The sequence below is a fragment of the Centruroides vittatus genome, unplaced genomic scaffold, assembly GCF_030686945.1.
Source record: "Centruroides vittatus isolate TY-2023 unplaced genomic scaffold, ASM3068694v2 scaffold_946, whole genome shotgun sequence".
NCBI lineage: Eukaryota > Metazoa > Arthropoda > Arachnida > Scorpiones > Buthidae > Centruroides > Centruroides vittatus.
Window position 1 is genome coordinate 359,859 of NW_027122723.1, and position 20,615 is coordinate 380,473.

The 20,615-nt window shown below is 43.1% G+C and overlaps 1 protein-coding gene across 2 annotated transcripts; it reads right to left on the reverse strand.

The window, feature by feature from the left end:
• Positions 1-597: 597 nt before the first annotated feature.
• On the reverse strand, positions 598-19,762 carry LOC136990609 (glucose dehydrogenase [FAD, quinone]-like). 2 transcript variants are annotated; one of them, XM_067289004.1, is made up of 11 exons: positions 19,601-19,762; positions 14,134-14,336; positions 13,870-14,059; positions 12,001-12,132; positions 10,329-10,450; positions 10,093-10,263; positions 9,828-9,981; positions 8,970-9,133; positions 7,719-7,896; positions 2,909-3,131; positions 598-1,134 (listed from the first exon to the last, which is right to left on the reverse strand). In XM_067289004.1, the coding sequence occupies exons 1-11, from the start codon at positions 19,728-19,730 to the stop codon at positions 936-938; spliced, it is 1,866 nt and encodes a 621-aa protein (XP_067145105.1). In that variant the 5' UTR covers positions 19,731-19,762; the 3' UTR covers positions 598-935. The 2 variants fall into 2 exon arrangements, with proteins under 2 accessions (XP_067145105.1, XP_067145106.1); XM_067289005.1 differs by lacking the exon at positions 19,601-19,762 and having other exon boundaries at positions 13,870-14,073; positions 14,134-14,190.
• Between the last annotated feature and the right edge of the window lie 853 nt (positions 19,763-20,615).

Sequence of the window (20,615 nt, forward strand, 5' to 3'; positions counted from 1 at the left end):
CGCTTAATAACTCTCGTGCTTTTCGTCGAAAATTTCTGAAACTTTTCAGGGGGGTTGGTGTAGTAGGGAGCTTGATGCTATCGAATTTTAGTGTTAAAGGTCGAGGGGATGAGAAGGTAGAAGGGGTCGTGTGTAATTTCTCGAGAATGGTCGGACTTAATGACGATTTTACGGGTTATTAGCATTTACAATTTTTTTTTTTATAAAACTCGTCCCTATCCCGAAAATTAAGCTTTTTGCGATGTTATAATAATTAATTACATAAAATGTTTTAATAAAATATCATAACAGATAGTATCACACGCAATTTTAAATGTTGTCGGGAAAGTTGAGCAATTCGTTGCTGGATTTTTTAAAATTAATTTGTACTGAAGTAAATTTGGCGGAACGGCGGCACACAGACAATTACGTCACTGAAATGGGCAGGACGGTCCTTAAACGGTTGGGTTTTTTGTCGAAACGACGCGGTTTGGCTCCTTCCGACGATTTTTTCGAAACCGTTACGTTAGAGAAGGAATTACACCACTTCTTACGACCGCGGTTCGGCGCCTTTCGTATTTAAGTGGTGGGCTTAAAGCCGACGAAAACGAAACCGTCTGAGACTTCGGAAGAATTTCTTTATTTGTACCAAGAACGAATACATTATTCCATTTCACCGAACTTGCTGGACGAAAACTGATGTGAAATAACAATTGTGTTTTGTTTTTCGTTCTGGCAAAAATGCTTGTAATTCAAGGAGGCCAATTGATTTGCCGCCACTCCCACCTAAATCCGCGGTGGGAAGGGAATTTCCACCTTTATTGGTCGGAGGCAGGAAAATTCTTTGTACAGTACCTTTGTGCGTCGTAGAGAAAAAGATTTTAAACCGGAAAGGGTTTCCGCAATAAATTACATTAAATTACGCGCCCGCCGTCGGTATTGCGGCGGTGGTAGAATTACGCGCGGCGTGGATTTTCCGAGTCATCGGGGACTCGGTTTCCCGGTTTTCCGGAGGTCCCCGAAAACGGTCGAGACTTCAGTATGAGGTCGGCGGCTTTTTCGGCAATCATGATGACCGGAGCGTTGGTGTTTCCCGATACGATTTCGGGCATGACTGAGGCGTCCACCACTCTCAGTCCTCCCACTCCTTTCACCCTGTAAATACAGTAATTTGGATTCTTCCATTAGATATGTTTCCCTCTTTTTCCTAATAAAGTACCTCAGTGTTATAAATTATAATAAATTACTTCTTTCCCGTCGTTTTCGTCTCGGCGCTTTTATACTTCCTCGTCGCATCTTCGCTTACGCTAACCGCCGCGTCCGGTTGCTGGAAGGGCAAAAACCCACCCCACCCACAGATGAACCCGGTACTCGCTTGAGGAAACGGATGACGAAACAGCAGTGACGTCACTTTTGCCGTGGAAGTGGAAAATTTTTCGTCTTTGCCGTGGAGGAAAGCGAAAAAAAACCGATAGAAAGACTGTTTAGCCACCTGGTGGTTAACGTCAGGTGGGACGATAGCGTTGGAACTCTGGTGTCGGCAAGGCTAAAAATCTTTATTTATACTCTAATACGTTAATATATTTTTTTACACACTACATTAGTATCAGATTTCAGTAATATGAAATAGACGCACTTACCGCGTAAAGTATTGGGAATGGTCTAACTGTAATTCGAATATCGAAGTACAGTATTCGGTATTTCTAAGTTATAACAATTTCCAAACATTTTTTCTTATCCAAATTATTCGGTTTTGTGGCTTTTTTATTTGCCATAAGATCGTAGGCAAACTTAGAAAGTTTAATGGATGTAACCGACCCATCCCGATTGGCGCCGTTTTCCGCTGCCATCAGGTGGTGCACGTTTCCGTGGTACGGCAATATCCGCTCATCGCGGCCCACTACACCCTCCTTCAGACAATCGGACGTCACTGACAAAATGATAGACGCCATAATATGCACAGACTCGAAATCTATACTAACGGCCTTCTACGTAGGCACATCGGAAAAATTCCCCACCGTATTACAAACCATTATTGCCACCCTCGATCAAAGACACAACCACAGCCTACACACCAAGCTCGTTTGGATTTTGGCACAGAAAGGCATCTACATAACGAACAAGCCGACAAACTAACCGAAAGCGAACCGTAACGACTCGGACATCACCCACTACATAACCCACTCTCATCTAAACAGACAACGGGAAACACGTGAACTTAGGCGGAAAAACTCTCCAAAAAACAAATCATTACCGTTGATTCACTAATGCATCAGATATCATCATAACCGAAATTACAGATGGCCGCACCAACGTTTTGGTCGATGGCGCAAGTACTAACTCATAGCTAACGAACCATTTTCTTTACACCCGCAATCAGTGCCACCGACCAATGTAAATACTGTCAAAACGAAAAACAGACACAACCATATACCGCCTCCACGAATGTTCGCGATTCGCCAAAATCAGGGAAAATCCTCTCCAATAATCTCGCCTAACAAGAAATCATCTCCACAAAATCAACCAATGCCAAAAATTAAACCCAATTGACGTATGCCTACACACTTCGACGATTTACTTTAATGAATATAAAAACCTACAACCTCTAAAATCGCCAAATATAACTTCCGAGGCACATCACTACGGGGCACCAGAGCCTAGCAGCTCTCGCCCAACCAGGAGACGAGAAAAGACAATTTCCGCGAAGCGGAAAGAAGACCAAACGGCAACTTTTAGCTTACTCTTTTCCGCTTTCGCATTTGAGTACCAGGCTAATCGTGACGTCAGGACATATTAAAAAAATTTCCTATATTTTTTAGTAACGAAGAAAGACAAAGTGGATCAATGCGTAAGGAATTAACTCTTTTCCGGCACGTGACGGTAGGGCGTTTATAAATAGCGACCGGCATTGACGGAGACTCGACCTCACCTGAGTTGGGGGTCCAGCACGGCGGTGGGATCGGAGAGGTTTCCCATCTTGCAGGTTCCGGCCGGATGGTAGATGGAGACGGTGTAAACTCGAGCCATGCAGGCCAGGTACTGGTCGCTCCACCTCTGGTACTTTTCGCATCCGGGAAAAGGCGCGTCGAATATTTTCGAACCGAACTTCTTAAATGCCGAAGTGAATCCCAGAGCTTTGCACAGCTTCATTCCTGTAAAGGTGACGTTGGACAATTTAAGTAAAGGCTCTGTTTTCTTTTCGGCTTATCGCAGTCGAGCGCTCCCTTTAGTTTGGGCCGAAAGACGTCTCCTGCCGGAAAAACTCAGATTCCACCTTTTCCTTTCTCCGTCTTCCGGAAAGAAACCTTAAGATAACGCGGCAGCAATCCCGGGTTTTAGGCCAAACTCGGTAATTAATTTTCCGGTGTGGACGACGATTTCCGAAGCCCGGGTAATTTTTCCGCCGGATTTTTTTCAGAAAGTTCTTACCGTTTCGGAAAGGGTGGTGGAGAGTTTTGACCGACTTACGAAAATTGGCAGGAATCTCAGAAAGAGAAGGCCAGGAAATTTGGGTAGGAGGCCGTCATTTACGGGGCCGTTAATTATTTATTTAGACCGAAGAATTGTCCAAAGGAATTGTTCCAAGGAAATTTTCTTCGGCAGCCAACAAACCGCGGATTTCCTTAGTATTTCATTGTTCGAAAAACAAAAAGCTAAAGAGGTAGCCAATTTTTGTAACTTAGATAAGAATAATGTTTTTATGGTCGGTTCCCCGCCGTAGTTATGAAAATCACCGAATATCTAACTATTACGTCATTGGCGTTACCGGCGATTGTTCGGTAACGGTGATTAAATCGCCGGTAGCGAAACGTGGCCGATGGCTGAGAAGGGAACTCGGTGATTATACCATACGGCACGTGAAATTGCCGTTCGACCAGACTCGTGATCATGGCAACGCTACACTAGAATGCGCTCGGTCGGGCTAACAGCCTTTACCATGCCTTAAGGATGGGTGGACGACACGGCGGTTTTCCAGCGAAAGTTAAACAATATTCACGAATTGTTCCACACAGAAATACACAGAACTTTTTAAGTCGAGAAAGCTTGCATCCGACTCTCGTTCCGCTGTTTTTGACCAAAGTTGATCCAAAACGCTGGGATAAAAAACTAGCAAGATAACCGGACCGATTAGAAAGTACGAAGGAAGCGAATCAAAGACTTATTTTTTATTTTTGCTCTTTTCCCCCTGTGGGCACTAGGAGGGCCTCTTCTAGCAAGTCCATTATGGGTTCGGCCAGGCCCACGATGGGGCGGCCGAGTGGTGAGGGATGTCCGGACGAACCACCCGTGAAGAATTTCTGGGGATTTTTTGACCCGTCTGGATTCGATTCTGGGTCCCCCAGAGCAAGCTGGTTATAGTGTTTAAACAGTTATAGCTTTTTATAACCTTTGAGAGAATAAACCAATTGAGTTCTAACTTTTCTCGATACGTATATATTAATAAGACAGTTTTAAGAAATTGATATTTTCCAACTCCGACTCTACTTCGGGAGTAAAAATATATAAAAAGTACTTTTTGGGAAATTCTTTGAGATAAACATTTTTCTGTGTTATTAATCACAATTTTCATCGAGATTAGACCTAAAGATCTTTTACATGTTGATGAGAGGGGGAATAATATTTTGAAAATAGTCGAATGACCTTCATTTTACCAGTAAATCTGAAGACTTGAAAGCAACAGTAACAATTATTAGAGATGAAACAAATAATGATTGCCGGAAATGTCCGGCAACAACGTTGCCAGCTTTATTCTATTGCTTTTTTGTTATCTGAATTGTTGGAATTTTTCGAAAAGAATGATAATTTCAAAAATTAAGAGTCCTTGGAACAACTCCAACTTCGAATTCTAAATTCAAAAGAAATTGGATTCGGAGTTCGAACGATGCTTCTACATTTGACTGCACGCGCAGTAAAAAATGTGCTGACTGTGTAATCGCCATCTGTTGGGCGCCCGAGTCGTCTCTCGCTCTGGCTGCAAAAGCGTGTCTTGCGTTACGTTCGTGCGTTTTCGGTGCCTTTTTCTGTTTATTTTTGGTATTTTTAGTTATATAAGTAACCCCAACCTATTAACCGAGACATACAAGAAAAGTGTGGAAGCAGCGAAATCTAAAAAAATGGTTGTAGTATCGACGATTGAGATAAAAAAGGAACTTATCGCGAAGCCCGAAAGTGATAGACGTGTGGTAGAACTGGCGTCCGTGTTTAACATGCACAAATCGACGGCTTGAGACCATAAATGCAATTTTCATTTCATTATACAGTATTTGCATATCTTATTATTGTTTCCGCGCTTTAATTTGTTCTTTAGGCATTTAATTATGTTATTGCTACCTTAAATTTTATGTATTTGCTATTTAAGTTTATCGAAATGGGTATCGTTTAGGTATGGGAACGGATTAATTTGCTTTTCCTTATTTCTAATGGGGAATTGATTCGGACTTCGAACGATTCAATAATATAATTTTTAGGAAAATCAGCGTAATAAAAAATTCGACGACTTTTTGAGACTTTATCAGCGCTTTTTGTGTAAGTATCTGCAATGACGTTTCTAACAAAAGCGATTATGATCTTGCTGTAGCGATCGTGTTTGTGTATTGATAAATAAATATGTTGGTTGTCCTTATTTTTTGTGTGTTCAGTGTGCTGTATTGAACAAAATGGTTATGCGGCCTGCGCTCGTTATTCTCTCAGTTATTTGGCCCGCTGTGAAAAAAGTTTGGTGATCCCTGATTTAGTCGAAATTTTGCATAGGCCTCCATATGTATTCCCGATGACAAAACAATTTTTTTTAGTTTGTAAACAATTTTGGCAATTAGCAAAAAAATTAGTACTAAATAAAATCTCAGCAGATGACACTCGCTACACGTATCTTCATAAATTGAGAATGCACTGTGTCTTGCAAAGCCATAAACCCTTGCTCCTTTTTAATCCGACTGCCTACATGAAACAAACTAGCAACAAGTTGCTCAACTTTCCTGACAACATTTAAAATTTTGGTGACGCGATCTGTTGTCATATTTTATTTTAAAAACTTTTTACATTTTTAATTATTATAATAAGGCAAAAAGCTTAATTTTGAGAGTAAGGACGAGTCTTATAAAAATAAAAATTGTAAATGCTAATAACCGGTAAAATCGTCATTAAGTCCCACCCAACCGGAGACAAACACGATTCCCATTATCTCCCCACCCCTCGACCTTTAACCACCAAAATTTAATAACATCAATCCCCAATAAACAAACCTCCCTGCAAAATTGGTTTCCCACGCTTTTATGTTTGGTCCCATAATACGAAGAACACTGAAAGATGAAACAACAGAAGCATTGTATACTTTTTAGTACATTTATGCGAATAAAAAGCTTTTCTTTAAGAAATATTTTAATTTCTCTAGTTTGTCTATAGGAAAAAACGACTTGAGAGGAACGTCACTCGTGATGTCCTTCAGTTAAATCAATGGGCATATTCCCTATGACGTCAACACTTTCCGCTTAATTGTCAGGCAATGTGTGAATTTATTTTATTTTCTCTCACTAGATGGCAGAACGACTTTTCCACTAACTATGTTAATTTTTTATAGCGTGCATTAACTATAAAAAAATCGTGCATTTAACAATTACTATAGCAAGCTTCTTCGTATTCCAATACCAGAACGGGAAGCTTCCGTAACACTTTTTATAATAGCAGTAACATGTTTAACAAATGAAGAAGAAATCGGAAGTAACTCGACACGACTAAGTGATTGATGGCTGTGCTCTAGCCCCTGAGCCAGCATTGGATCTAAATTATGCCACTACGGCGAACAGCGCCAATGGCAGGAACTAGATTTGTGTCAGTTTCGGGTCATAGTTACAAATTACGAATGTTTTAATTGTAATTTGTATTAATTAAAAATGAAAATATGTTAAATTTTTAATTATATCCGAGTTACGTAAGTAATGCGGACCGTAGACCTTTACGTAACTGGATTTTTACGCAAGTCATGTATTACGTAACTCGAAGTATTACTCTACTTATCAATAAACGATTTTTTTTCATACGCAACGTCAGCCTTTTCGCCAGATCCGAAGAGTAAAATTCGAGTAATAAGTACAATACAAATAATTAATACAATCAGATTCCAAATATATAAATTACACAAGTTTACAATTCAAATATACATTTATCATTATTCATTAGCTTTCCGAGAAACAGTTTTTATATGTAATATCTTATCTGGACGATGTTGAAAGTATTCTTATATGTTGAGCATCAAACACAAGACCGTGTTATTTATCAACTAATAGAAGTGGAAAAGTGCCAAGTGTTTAATAAATAACACGGTCTTGTGTTTGATGCTCAACATATAAGAAAACACGGTTTCAAGAACACCTAAATTATTTTATTTTTATGCTATTTACCCGAACACAAATTACATTTAAATAATTTAATATCTTTATCGTTGCTGTTATAGTCTTTTATATGCTTCGATTTAATGTCTTTTTATGCTTTGCTTATATTATATTTCAAATTACACTCGCCGCATAACATTTTATAAGACGGACAATCCACTGTATATTAGCAAAATATTTTGTCACCGATACAAATCCAGTTCCCGCCACTGGCGCCATAGCGACTTAATTGAGAACTAATGCTCGCTCGGGGTTAGACGCTTGTGCGGAAAGGGAGGATGGAGACTAGCTAAAATTTGCGTTTCGGCCAATGACGAACACGAAATCAATTAAAAAAAGAAATTACTTTACCTTCGATGATGACTTTGAGATCGTCCGGATGAGACAGATATTTAGGATCGATGACGGGAGGATCGTACGGATTGGTCGTTTTCAATTTAACAAATCCTCTGCTCTTGGGTCGTAGCAGAATGGGAAAAGCCGAAAAACTCTCTCTGTACAAATAAGGCAAGTAAAACTTCTTCCACACCTACAAAGAGAACTTTGTTGAAAAGACCTCTTTGCCTAGAGCGCTGACAGGATCTACTTTATTTTTGCCCAGGCACCCGCTAACTCCGTAAAGACTTTTACGCTCGTACGCCTTCCTTTTTTCACTATCGAGTCAAGCACAAACCAGTCGATCCGTGGCTTTTGACGAATTTCCGTGGCTCAGCCAGTATCGACCATCTAGTCGCGTTGCGGTTGGGGATATCGCCGGCGACGTAAATCTGAAAAACCTATAAACGTTTCTCGAACCGCTTTAAAACCATGGCCGGGGCGAGCGTATCGACAAAATGAAAAGCGAGGTTGAGGCCGAAGTTTTAAACGCGAAAACGTGTACGTTGGACGTTCAGCGCCGCTTTCCTGTAAGCCTAGAAGTTTGACAATGGCATTTGGAATGTCGAGCATGATTCCACTGACATTCCAAACACCATTGTCAAACTTCTAGGCTTACAGGAAAACGGCGCTGAACGTCCAACGTACACGTTTTCGCGTTTAAAACTTCGGACTCAACCTCGCCAAAATCGACGGTAATGCTACGTATAGTTTCGCGCTACCGCTTGATGCGATTAACGCTTATTAATTAATAAAAATTATTATAAAAATAAAAAAACATAAAAACTGCCGACGGAACGAAGTTTCTCGACGTAAAGTCGTCAAAACGTCGCCACCTTAATCGCGCTGTAATTATTAATCCGGGTCGACATTTCCTGTTTATAAGGACCACGGGCGAGAACTTTTCCGACGGTGGTAAACCATTTGTATAAATTGAACGATTTCTAGCAACCGAGGAAAGCTTCGGCTAATTTTGGCCCTCTCTCCGAAGTGTGGACAGCGAGAATAAACGGGAGAACGACGCCGACTTTTGCGTTTTATTCGGGCGTTTGAACTCCCGAAACGGTGGAAAATTTAGGGCTATGCTAACCTAACCGGTGACAAATACGTTATTAACTAATGGAAAGGCGGAGATTCGGTTTTCATTTTCCCGTCTTCACCTTCGGATGTAAAACGTATTTACGTTATTTAAAACGACCGAAGCACCGGGGGACGGCGCGTACCTACCTTTTCGTTAAGGCCCATCACCCTCTTAATGGTCAGACCTCCGTCGGAAGAAGGGCTGCTGGACACGAAGTGGATTTCGATGTCGGGCCAATCTGTCGATTTGTTGGCGTAAGGAGTGTCGACGAATGCCAAACCTTCGACTCCGCCCAGCATGGTCAGCATACCTGCGGAAAACGGTTTCCGAGTATCATTGCTACGTTCCCAAACCACTACGAACGAGAAGGGAAAGTCACGCGCAGCGCGAACGTTTCCTCACTTTCGATGCGGCTACAACTTCCGTGCGCGTGAGAAATGGCGCGTGCCAAAACCATTTTTGGCACCGGTCCGAAGAGCGGGACGTTGATCCCTTTTTGGTTGTCAGTCTCTAGTGCAGAAATTGAGTTTTCCGGAGAACGAAAAGTAGTCGCATTTGTTCTGGTTCTTGGGACCTCCGACGTAGGGATACCCGATAAAGTTAACTTTTACAAAGAATAAATAAAAGCACAGACGATGTTCGACGGCGATAACGGAACGGGTTTAATTAACAAATGCTCCTTCTTTGTTCCGTGTACCGATCGAACTTTATAAAGTTCGATTTAAGATGGATAATTAAAATACAGACCGACTCTCGGCTTAAGTCCGACGGAAATAAGGAGCCTCGACTGTTATGCGGACCGAGCGTACAAATTATTAATTTCGTGTTTGAAAAATACCATTTTGCGGAGCAAATTTTGTTGGGGAGGGCAAAGTGTAAAAGGAGAAGGAACGATCGGTCCGAGTCTTTTCTGCGTTTGCCAAGAAAAAGAAGAGGGAGAGGAAATTTGTCGTTTGTAATGGTAAAGAGTTCCGATGAAAGCAGGATATTTTTCCAGGACTCACCTTTGTGTTGTTTGAGGAATTCGTTGAGATGATCCTTTTCCATGATCCTGGTCCTGACTACCGAATACGGAGCGTCGATGGTAAAGTGAATGCCCGATGCTCCGATGTGGTCCTGTAGGTTGTGTCCCACAGGCAGATCGGCCAAAACTGGAATCTGTAATGGCGAGAGTAGAACGTTATTTTCGGGAAAAAAACTCAAGATTAGGGGTTATTTTCTAGAAATTTCCTTTTCAACCCGGCGATAATATCGAAAAAACAACTTTACTTTTAGGCGTTCCAGGTCGCGACGGGGTCCGATACCCGACAGCATCAGCAGTTGAGGTGTGTTAATGGCTCCGGCGGACAGGATGATCTCGTTTTCGGCCAGTATCACGTGATTCATGCCGTGATGATCCACTTGCACCGCTCTGGCTCTCTTCCTACTGTCGAAAAGTACCTGATCGAACATCACCATCAGTAATTATCCATCCGTCTTTCTGTATTTTCGTATTCGAGTATTACCTTGGTGACGAAAGCCGAGGTGACGATGTGTAGATTACTCCTGTTTCTAGCTGGAAGCAAGAAGGCCTTGGCGGTGCTGCAGCGCGATCCGTTCCTCACCGTTCCCTGAGGCATTACAAATCCTGAAAATGTGCAAACTGGCTTAGAAAGCGAACGTACCCGATTTTCTCTTCGTCCGCCGTATAAGCTATATAGCCCATGGCAGGATGGCCAAACTTTTTGAGCCCGCGTGCCATATAGTAAGCGTAATTAGCTTTGTTTAAAAATGTTTACGCATGCCAAAGTTTTAGACTTCGAATAACGATATTTAAAGAAATTAAACAATATGCTTTAATTAGAATGAACGTAAAAAAGCCAATTGAGAAAAAACAGCGATCGGGTAATAAACCGAAAAGATGATTGAAAATGACACGATAAATCGAAATATTAATAGTACGATACGTCACGTGCCAGGCGGTTTCTTCTTGCGTGCAACAGGTCGGCCACACCTGGCCTACAGCGTATCAAGCACGGTTGGTACCTCCGTACTTAAATGGGACGATCCGCGAGAACAGTCGTCGAAAAGAACGAGTGGATCCGATTGATAGAATAAGGCGATCGGATATTTAAATCACTCCTCGGCCCACCAACACCCGAGTGAAGAAAACCTTCGAAGACCTGTAGTCGGCCGGCCAACGGACCGTCCACGAGGCATTTTCCGGGGTTTCCTCACCATGGTAATACGTAATACGTAAACAGGAGCCAATTTCCCATAGAAATTCCTTCCGGGAGGCATCCTGCTTCGGCAGATGTCCCAACGTCGCGTTGTCGTACGCAAACAAATATTTAACCAATCGGCCATCGGTGGTCTCAGAAGAAACGACGATCGATTTTACAATATGTAACCGAGGGAGAAAGGAAATCGAATTTTTACCGATAAGCTGGCAATTCTTTCCAGCGATCTACGAAACGTTTAGTATTTTTGGCCTTGGATTTTTCTAACAAGTTTAAATTCAAAATCGCATTTTACAACGAACTAAGCTTCTAGTTGAAGCAGTGTCCATTGCAAATATTAGCCCAAAACATATGCAAAAAGAAACCAATTAAATTCTCCTACATATAAACAAAACACGTTAGATACGGAGAAAAGCCCTAAAGTGTCCTCTCCCCACTCTGGCGACGGAAGTTCACTCACAGATATGAATATTAGGCGTGCTTCTAGAATTGGAAAATTTAAACCGAATAAAAAAAAAATTGGTTATTTGTGAGTTGTTTAATTTTGAAGATAAATTAAATTTATAAAAATACTAGTCACTTGAAAGGTTTAAATATATTCATGATTGATTGTTCGACGAATACCAGAGCCTTTACAAAAAAATTAAAGCTCTATGGTAAAGAAATGCGCTCAAAAGGAGCCAAGAACGTTAAATTAAGATACAACGGATTAATTATAAATATTCGTCTGTAATTACAAAACTGAAATTTTCTAGACAGACGGAGAACAATCTTGTAAATGTCGGCCACGCTCCACTTTGTTATTTGTAGTAACGTACAAAATTTCGGTCGAGTCGTCATCGGGCCAAACATCTTTCGGACACTCGGTTCGAGTGGCCGCGCCGGGATAATAAGTTTTACCACCTTCGGTTAAGATTCGACTCGGTCTGCCGGAGGAAAGGCAAAAAGTCAGTCTTACCTTTCTGAGTGGGTCCGTTGGGGTCCGTCTCCGGGTATCCCAGTTCCGCCCCGGCAGCCACGAAGGCCCGGGACAGGGGCGAAAGATAAGGCGGTCGAGAGACGGTCAGTTCTCCTCCCGCCCGATGATAGCCTGAAAGGAGTGAGCCTGGTTAATAAGTTACAGTTACCGCGGCTCCCGACATTTTCCTTTGCGGGCTCCTTCCTCTCCGCCGGCCTCCCGCGGCGGGTGGGGAGGACGGAGGACCCACTTTCGGTAAAGAAACGGCTTTACTAAAGGTGGAAGGTCCGGGTGGGAGGGGCGAAAAACAAGCGCCTTCCCCGCCGGACCGACGCAGTGTAAGATTTCGCCAATCTAGCGGGACAAAATTATATTAAGAATTGAACAATTTAATTGTAATCAAAATATATCTACGATAATTAGAATAAATCTTAAAACATAAAAGAAACGTAATTTTATACATTACTTAGCCTACTATCACAAGTACAGTGTTTTTATTGTCAAAATCGATAGCTTCACTACGAAGACTATCGTTTTCTCGTGTGTTTGTGCCGTTGTTATTTGGATGTTTGCAGCCTGTAATGGCTTTGTTACCCCGTGATTAATAACCACTCTGGTATGCTTTTCTTGTTTTTTTCTACGTGACGTTTATTATTTTGCAAAAACGCATTTTATTGCATTCAAAATTTCATTGTACAAGGTTTATAGATCTCAGAGATTATAAAAAAATGCAAATTTCGATGTACAAACTTGTACAAAATTTTGGCATTACGTTATCATTGTTAAATGTAATTAATTTCCGATTAACTTCCAATATAGAGAGATGGTATTTTGTTAGAAATGTAAAGGTTGGAGAAATTATTTACAAATTTAAGTTTAAACTACGTACTCCGATGCGATGTAAACGTTCCACTGAGATTGGGTGAAGTACCTATAAAAGATTTAATTTGACAACCGAACATTATAAAGTGACCCTCACAGTTGCGGCGCTCTTTTCGACTAATTCAGTCAAAAGTGGTTTTTGAACGGTGATTAACAATACAAGCGGAACTTATCGCTTTACAGTTTTTTGTGAATGGTTTTTGTTGTATCCGCTTTGTTTTTAAAAGGTTATAAGGCCCGCTTGTATTGCATGTTATTTTTATGACTTTTGTCTTGCTAGACTGGCAAAATCTTACATTGTGCCACGCCGGGGTGGAGGCAGAGTCCTGGGCCTGGAGCCCTTTCCTTTTCTTTTCTTGACAAGTTTCCACCCTGTTCGAAACTAAAGGCGAATAATTGGCCTTCTCTCTCTATTCGGCGCTCGGCCGGACGCGGGATTCGTCTTCCGCCCCGCCTCCTTTACCTCCGCCGCCACCGACGGAAGCGCCTCCTTTACCTCCGCCCTCCACTCACTTAACGTCTTAAATAACCTACCGTACGGCTAAGCAGGAAGACCTCCCAACCCTGGCGGGATTTTCGACGGTCGGACGGCGCCCGGGAAGGCTATCGGGCGTCGGGGCGACTTACGGTCTTCCGTAGCCGCTCGCGGCTACGCGGGAAATTCCGGACTTCTTTCTGCCGTCGGACCCGACAGTTCCGGATTACGGTCGCTTCCTAAATCGACTCTTCGCAAGTTTTTAGTTACGGCCGCCGCCGGAGAAGGTGGAGATTACGCCAGACCGGAATCCCCACCTCCCGACTCGTGCCACTCCGTCCGCAACGCCAAGCCGGTGGCTGGATTTCTTCTTCCGATGCCGAAATTCCGAGTAAATAGAATAGGACTTTCGAACGGCGTTAATTATTCTGCGGTCGACGGTTTATCCGTTAACCAGAAACGTGGCAGATCAACTGTCTTTAACCCGGGTAAGATGCCCCCTCGATTCTTACCGTTTCGTAGTATGTCGGCGTCTCTGTTGTCCTCCGATTTGAGGAAGTAGGGAAAGACGTCGTTCCAGCCCCATCCGTCGCATCCCGCCGCCTGCCATTGGTCGTAGTCGTTCCTATTGCCTCGAATGTACAACATGTAATTGAGAATACTGCTGCCTCCCAGCACCTTGCCGCGGGGCATCCGACATCTCTGAAAGGCCAGCACTTTGGTCGTAAGTGTTCAGACAATCTTCGTCTCCGCGGCAGTTAAAAGCGCTTACTCACCCCCTGGGTCATGCCGTAGCAGGCGTTCTTCTGTTTGCTGGTCCGATACCTCCAGTCGTATTTGGTCAGTTGCAGTTCTGCCGCGAACAGGGGAATCTCACTGACGTAGTTGGGCGCCTCTCCCGCCTCCAGTAACAGAACTTTTATAGACGGATCTCGAGACAGGCGATTTGCCAAGGTGGCTCCGGCCGATCCCGCTCCCACTGCAATAATATTTCAATATTTATTCCACGTTTACCTTAAATTTTCCTTCGCCGGCGACGGGTAGGACTCGGAGCGTACCGGTCCTTAATAAATGCATATCTTGCATTTGTTAGAATTTCATGTAATTTATTATTATGTAATGGCTTAATATTTATTTATTTAACCTATACATATTTTTTATATTACTTTGTAATTTATTATTATTTTTTTACGTTATTATATGTATATTTCATCCGTTATTTTATTTGTATTTAAATTTTTGTTCCATTTCGTTTGCATTCGAATATGTTTAGCCTGATGATGGCCAACAGGTTTGGCTGAAAACGTTTGTTACGTTATTTATTAATTTTTTTCTCAGCAACTTAAGGTGTTTGGTTTTTTTCTGATTTACATATTGCTGAGTGCGTTCACTTCAATACCTGAATTTTCGAAAAAAAAATTGCAAAAATCGACAAGCCTCGAGGCTCGGATTTTTTGTAAAATAATTTAAAATTGCCATACTTTTCTTGAATTTTGCGCTAGAGACGCGCCGTCTTTTTATTTTGTCTATAAACACTTCTGTCTCTCTGATTATCGTATTTGTTTTTATAATTGACAAGAAAAAATTTTTAAAAAAACAAAAGTTCGACGTATTTTCATTTAAAAAAATTAATTTAAAAGATTGTATTGTTTAATACCCTCATAATTCTGTACGCTCGTCGATCGGGAGCGTGGAATTATTTGGAAAAAATGTCTCCATCATCCGAGAAGTGAATACACTTCTCGGATGATGGAGACATTTTTTGTAATAAAGTACAATTAATTTTTGTGACGATAAAAAATGCTGCGATAATTCCTGTAATTTAGCAGACGGTATAAGAGGTAAACGTTCTCCCGTACTTCTAACCCCACGGCGGTAAAATTTAGAAACGAATACCGATTTATCTATCGAGGAAACGTGCAGTGTTTACGAAACACGCCAATATTGCACTTGTATTAATGTAATATTTTAAATTTAAGTTCGATATCTTACATTTAAAGTTTGTTTACGTTCAAATTCTATATTTGATTAAGAGTCAGGGCAGTCACTCCCCGCCGAGTAAAAAAGTCACCGACCGATACGTATACGGGAATCGGAGTTGCCGATTTTCGCGGTTCGATTTCTCCGTCCACAAACACCCGAAGTAATTCCGAATATTTCGTTGGAAAGAAAATTGTTTTCTTGGGTAGTTTGCAAAATTTCAAGTTTTTCTATTAAACGGTTGCCGAAATGCAAGTCGTGGAAAAGTGTAAAAATCGCAAAAAGCTGTATTTTCTTTTTTTCATCCGACACTGCAAACGCTGGTAGAGGAAAAACCACTGGGCCTAGAATCCTTGGCGCTGGGAAGCGGTACCCACAAGATTTTTACCTGTAGTATGGTTTTCTATATTTCGCTTCCAAATGCCAAGCTTATCTTTCCAAAGGAAAATTTTAAACTTCTAAATGCAGTTTTACGTGGTACGATCCAAAAGTTCGGGGACTGCAGTAATCTATGACAACAAAAGCATGCATTTGAAGTTACAGCGTATGAAACGGATTCTACCAAACCATCTCTACGTGTTCAGGTTAATTTCACCCATGTCATGTGATTAAACCGCGAGCGCTGCTGTTTTTTCCGGAGAACCTTTGTTCTGCGACGTAATAAAAGTGGAGTTTCGAGAAGAACCTCCAACATTTTGTCAGCGTTTAGGTAAAACACCTACGGAGACTTTAAAATTGCTAAGAAAGGTGTATGGTGATTCTACCATGGCGAAGTCGAAATGTTGGAGGTTCTCCTCGAAACTTCACTTTTATTACGTCGCAGAACAAAGGTAACTATCTCCGGAAAAAAAACAGCAGCGCTCGCGGTTTAATCACGTGACATGGGTGAAATTAACCTGAACACGTAGAGATGGTTTGGTAGAATCCGTTTCATACGCTGTAACTTCAAATGCATGCTTTTGTTGTCATAGATTACTACAGTCCCCGAACTTTTGGATCGTACCACGTATTTTAGTTTACAGATCTGCGCGTTTGTAAATCCAAAGATGCCAAAAGTTTCGGCACTAATGATTTGATGGATGGGCTGGCGTCGTCAGTGTGCAAAACATCGACGTTACGTGTTTTCATTTACGTGGCAGCAAATCTAACTTTATTTCACCTTGTTTAAATTATCAAAATTCAATTAAAAGATATGGATATGAAGATCAATCTCTATACTACTTAACACCGGACTTTAAATGTAAGCTAAATAACATTAATTCAACATTATGAAATTTGTTCCGTGTAAATTTTGCATATAGTGAACTTTCGGAGAAATGCTTTGCAGTGGTTTCTTTGAAATTCTTCTACTTTGACATTTATTTTATAAGTGATTTCGACCAGAAAGATTTATTTCAAGCCGAAATTCACGGGAAAATAACATTAATTGCACCAGAGACAAAGTTATTCGAAATGTTTCTGCCGAAATTTCATTTTTGCTAGTCTGACTGACGAAATAAATCCAACAACGAGTTTTTTAACTTTCCTGGCAACGTTTGGTGGCGTTATCTGTTATCATATTTTATTATATATCGTATATTTTAACTATTACAAAACAACAAAAATATTAATTTTGTGGGTTTTATAAAACATTATAAATGCTAATAACCAGTAAAATCGTCATTAAGTTTAACCCTACTGGAGGTACTGTACACACCATTACTTTTATCTTCCTACTCCTCGACCTTTAATCACCAAAATTTAATAGCATCGATCCTCCTAATAAACAAACCTCCCGGCAAAATTTCAGAAATTTTCGACAAAAATCACGGGAGTTATTAAGCTTGAAAGAGTGAACAAAATCGTGCCTCCCACGCAAAAACATCTATACGTACAGAAATTATCCCCGAATGTTTTTTGCATTTTTCGACTTTTCCAGGTCCCTGTGGGGGAGTAATTTTTCGACCGATGGCCATACTTTCCCTTTGTTATATATAACAGCCGGAAAAGTAAAAAGAAATTACCTTCTATTGACTAAAACTATTGGTGCGATAGTAAACTGCAAACGTGCCGTCCCGATCCATCGGCGATCGGGCCAGAACACTAGTCATATCTACACTTGTCCGCCATACTCTGGTAAAATTAACTTTGTAGGTTATTGCACAAAAGGTAAACAGTGATACGAATATAATTACGGAATATTTAATACGAAACGAAAAACCATTATTAATCGACAAATGGCCACTTTATAGTAATTAAAAATATAAAAGATTTTTTTATAACAACATATGGTAACAGATGGCGCCACACATATTTTATTGTTATATTGTGATTAAAACTATAACGGTTATTTTCCATACAAGCTCTGGTAAAGTAATTTTTCAAAATCCCAGCGGAAAATTCTCGGACTTTTCGGAAATGAGAAAAGTCCAGATTTCTTTTCGGAAAGGCGCGGGAGGGCCACCGGTGGGCACAGCGAACCGAAACCCGAGAATGACGTCAGAAAAGAGGCGAAAATACGGAGAACCCGCCATAAACCGATTAATGTTGTCAGTATCCGAAAGCGTGCGTTCGATTGCGCGACGAGGGAGAATACGGAAGAAGTTTCGACCACGACGACAATTCTAGCCACGCGGGTCCGACGTAATATTCTCCTTTCAGCATTAATCCGGGCAAAAATGAACGTTGTGGGCGGGAAAATTGCGCAAAACGAAAAACAGGAAATCTTTATTTATAATCGAAATTCACTCATTTCTCTATTTGGCTTTTAGTAGAAATTATATTTAAGTTTCGGGTGTTTCCCGCCGCTAAAAAACAACGACGTAAACTTTAAAATAAAGTTTTAATCCAGCCCCATAAGTTATAAATAGGCGATTGCCCCGTTTTTCTCTTTCGTTTTCGTTTATTTGCAATTTGGTCCGAAACGGCACCGTAACGAACACAGTCGGACCGCCCGGGACAATCTTTAAGGAGAGGGGGGTAGTTTCGTCGATGGGTGGAAGATTCGGCCGATAAAGTAATAAAATAATTTTGTTACAGGTAAAAAAAATCGAATACTGCCAAGGTCGAACATACACGGCGTAGTTGCAGCGACCGTCTTCTCGTTTACTCAGCTATCGACTTTATAAGGTAGACTTTTCGGAGGCCCTTTTTCGGAAAGCCAAACAAGCGGGCCGTTATTCGAACTGGGAACCGTTTGCGTTTAGAGCCGGGAGTCGGAGAAATTTCGTGGGAATCGGTCCGGTCCTCTCCCGGTTAGTTGGGTCCGAGAAGGAACCCCGACATTAACGTCTCGACCCCTCCGTTAACATTCGGTAAAATATTTGCTTTCCACCTGGTTGACGTCCCGGTTTTTCCTTTGGTCGCGCACCTGTCGACCCAGTGCGATGGAAAAACGTCGGCGATCTTCGACTACCGGACGATTCGTCCGTCGAAAAGTTCCACCGGCCGGGCGCCGTCGACTTTGGCGGCGAAGGAAACGGACGGCCCTAGAGTCCAAAGAGGGGGAGATGTCCCCACGGCCTATCCCGAAGGCGCTCTGCTCCGGCGCGGCCCCACTCCCCGTGATAATAGTTTCTACCCCGCTCTACCACCCGACGCAATTAGGGCCCGGAGCCAAAGTATACCGTCTAGCGGTAGTTTCGGCCGCCGGGAGAATTCTTCCATCACCGGTCGACTCTCGTCCTCCGAATAATGCTCTTAATAATAAAGAAATGAATAAGAAAGAAACTGGCATCGATCCAGGCGACGTTCCCTAAAATGGGTTTGTCTACTCGCCTACGAAAACGCCCCCCTCCACCCTTGCTGGCTTCGGTCCTATGACATTATTTTCCGCTTTCTCCACTCCTATCAGGGACCGGCGCGGCCGCTGGCCCCTCTATGGCCTCTTCCTCCGTTCTGGCAACTTCTGCCTTCGTTTGAGCCGGGGAGAAACGACGGGAGACGGAGATCCGCCGTGAAACGGAACGGGGTCGGGCGGAGGCTTCGCGACTTTGACCCCATCTCCGTTACCGGGCCACCCGGTCGAGTCCCCGTTTCTTTCCCGGGCTAATTCCCCGCCCGGCGCTCTCGGGAGGCCGAAAAGAGGCCCGCCCCGCCCGTCGGACCGTCCGAAAAGGGACCGGAGGAAAGGGGCCTGGCCCCCTCCGCCCGTCTTCCGCCGCGCTACGAAGGGACCGTCTCTCTTTCGGCGGCGGGGAGGCGGGCCCCGAGTCGGACCTCCTGACCCGGGAGATCCGGCAGCGGCGGGAAGCGCGGCCCCGTCTCCGGGGCGGGAGGACTCACCTACGACGTAGTGGTAGCGGGAGTCCATGGAGCTTCTGACCGAGAAGTCCAGAAGGTCGTCCGTGCCGGGCAAGGTCAGAAGTCCCAGCAGCGGCAGCGCCGCGTTCAGGAACCCGAAGAAGTCGGCCATTCGTTCCGATCCGCGTTTCTTCCTCGACTGAGCCTCCGGCCTCCCTTTCTGGGTCGACCCTCCCGCCGACGTCGGCGCGCCGCGATTCGGCTCTGGCTCGGCGCCGGATTCGGGCGGAGAAGAAAGGAGCGCCGCGCCGGCGGGGAAAAGCCACGGCGGCGAAGGACGCGGCGCGCGTTGGTCGACGATTCGGTAGTCCGAAGCGGCGTAAACGGCGCCTCCGCCGCCGCCCGAAGCCGAAGGGGCGGTCCCGGTAAAAAGAAAAGGGCAGACGCTCTGCCTCTTCGCTCGTCGGTAAAGCTACAATGGATTTACCATCTCGTCCGCCCACCCTTTCCCTTCTCGGCACCTCGGCCGCTTCTTAAAAAGATTCGAATTCCCCGCCGAGAAAGTGGCCGAGACGTTTTCCGCTTCCTCCCGTGCTCGGAACCGGCCGTCACCGGCAACGTAAATTTATGGCGGTGGATTTTCCGGTAATTCCTGCCGCCGGCGTTTGCTTCGCGGCTCTCGAAACGCACCTTTTGCACCTTTACGTCTGGACGAAACCGTAATTCCTGACTTCCCATCGGCGCGGCGGACTCGGTACGCAGACGGTCCGACTCCGACTCCGACTCTCACCTTTCCCTTTTTACTTTCCCGGCCGTCGCGTATTACGCGGATAAGTACTTTACCCACTTAATACGTGACGGCCGAAAAATGACTCTCGGAGATTTTTACCTTTTTGAATTCGGGGGACACGAAAACATCGAGAAAGATAAAAATCTTCGGGATTTTATTCGCGCCTGCGGGGAAGGCATTACTTTGTTGGCTGGTTTCCCGGCTTAATTAATAACACTGGCGTGTTTTGTGGAAAATTTCTGAAAGTTTGCCGGGAGGGAGACGGGT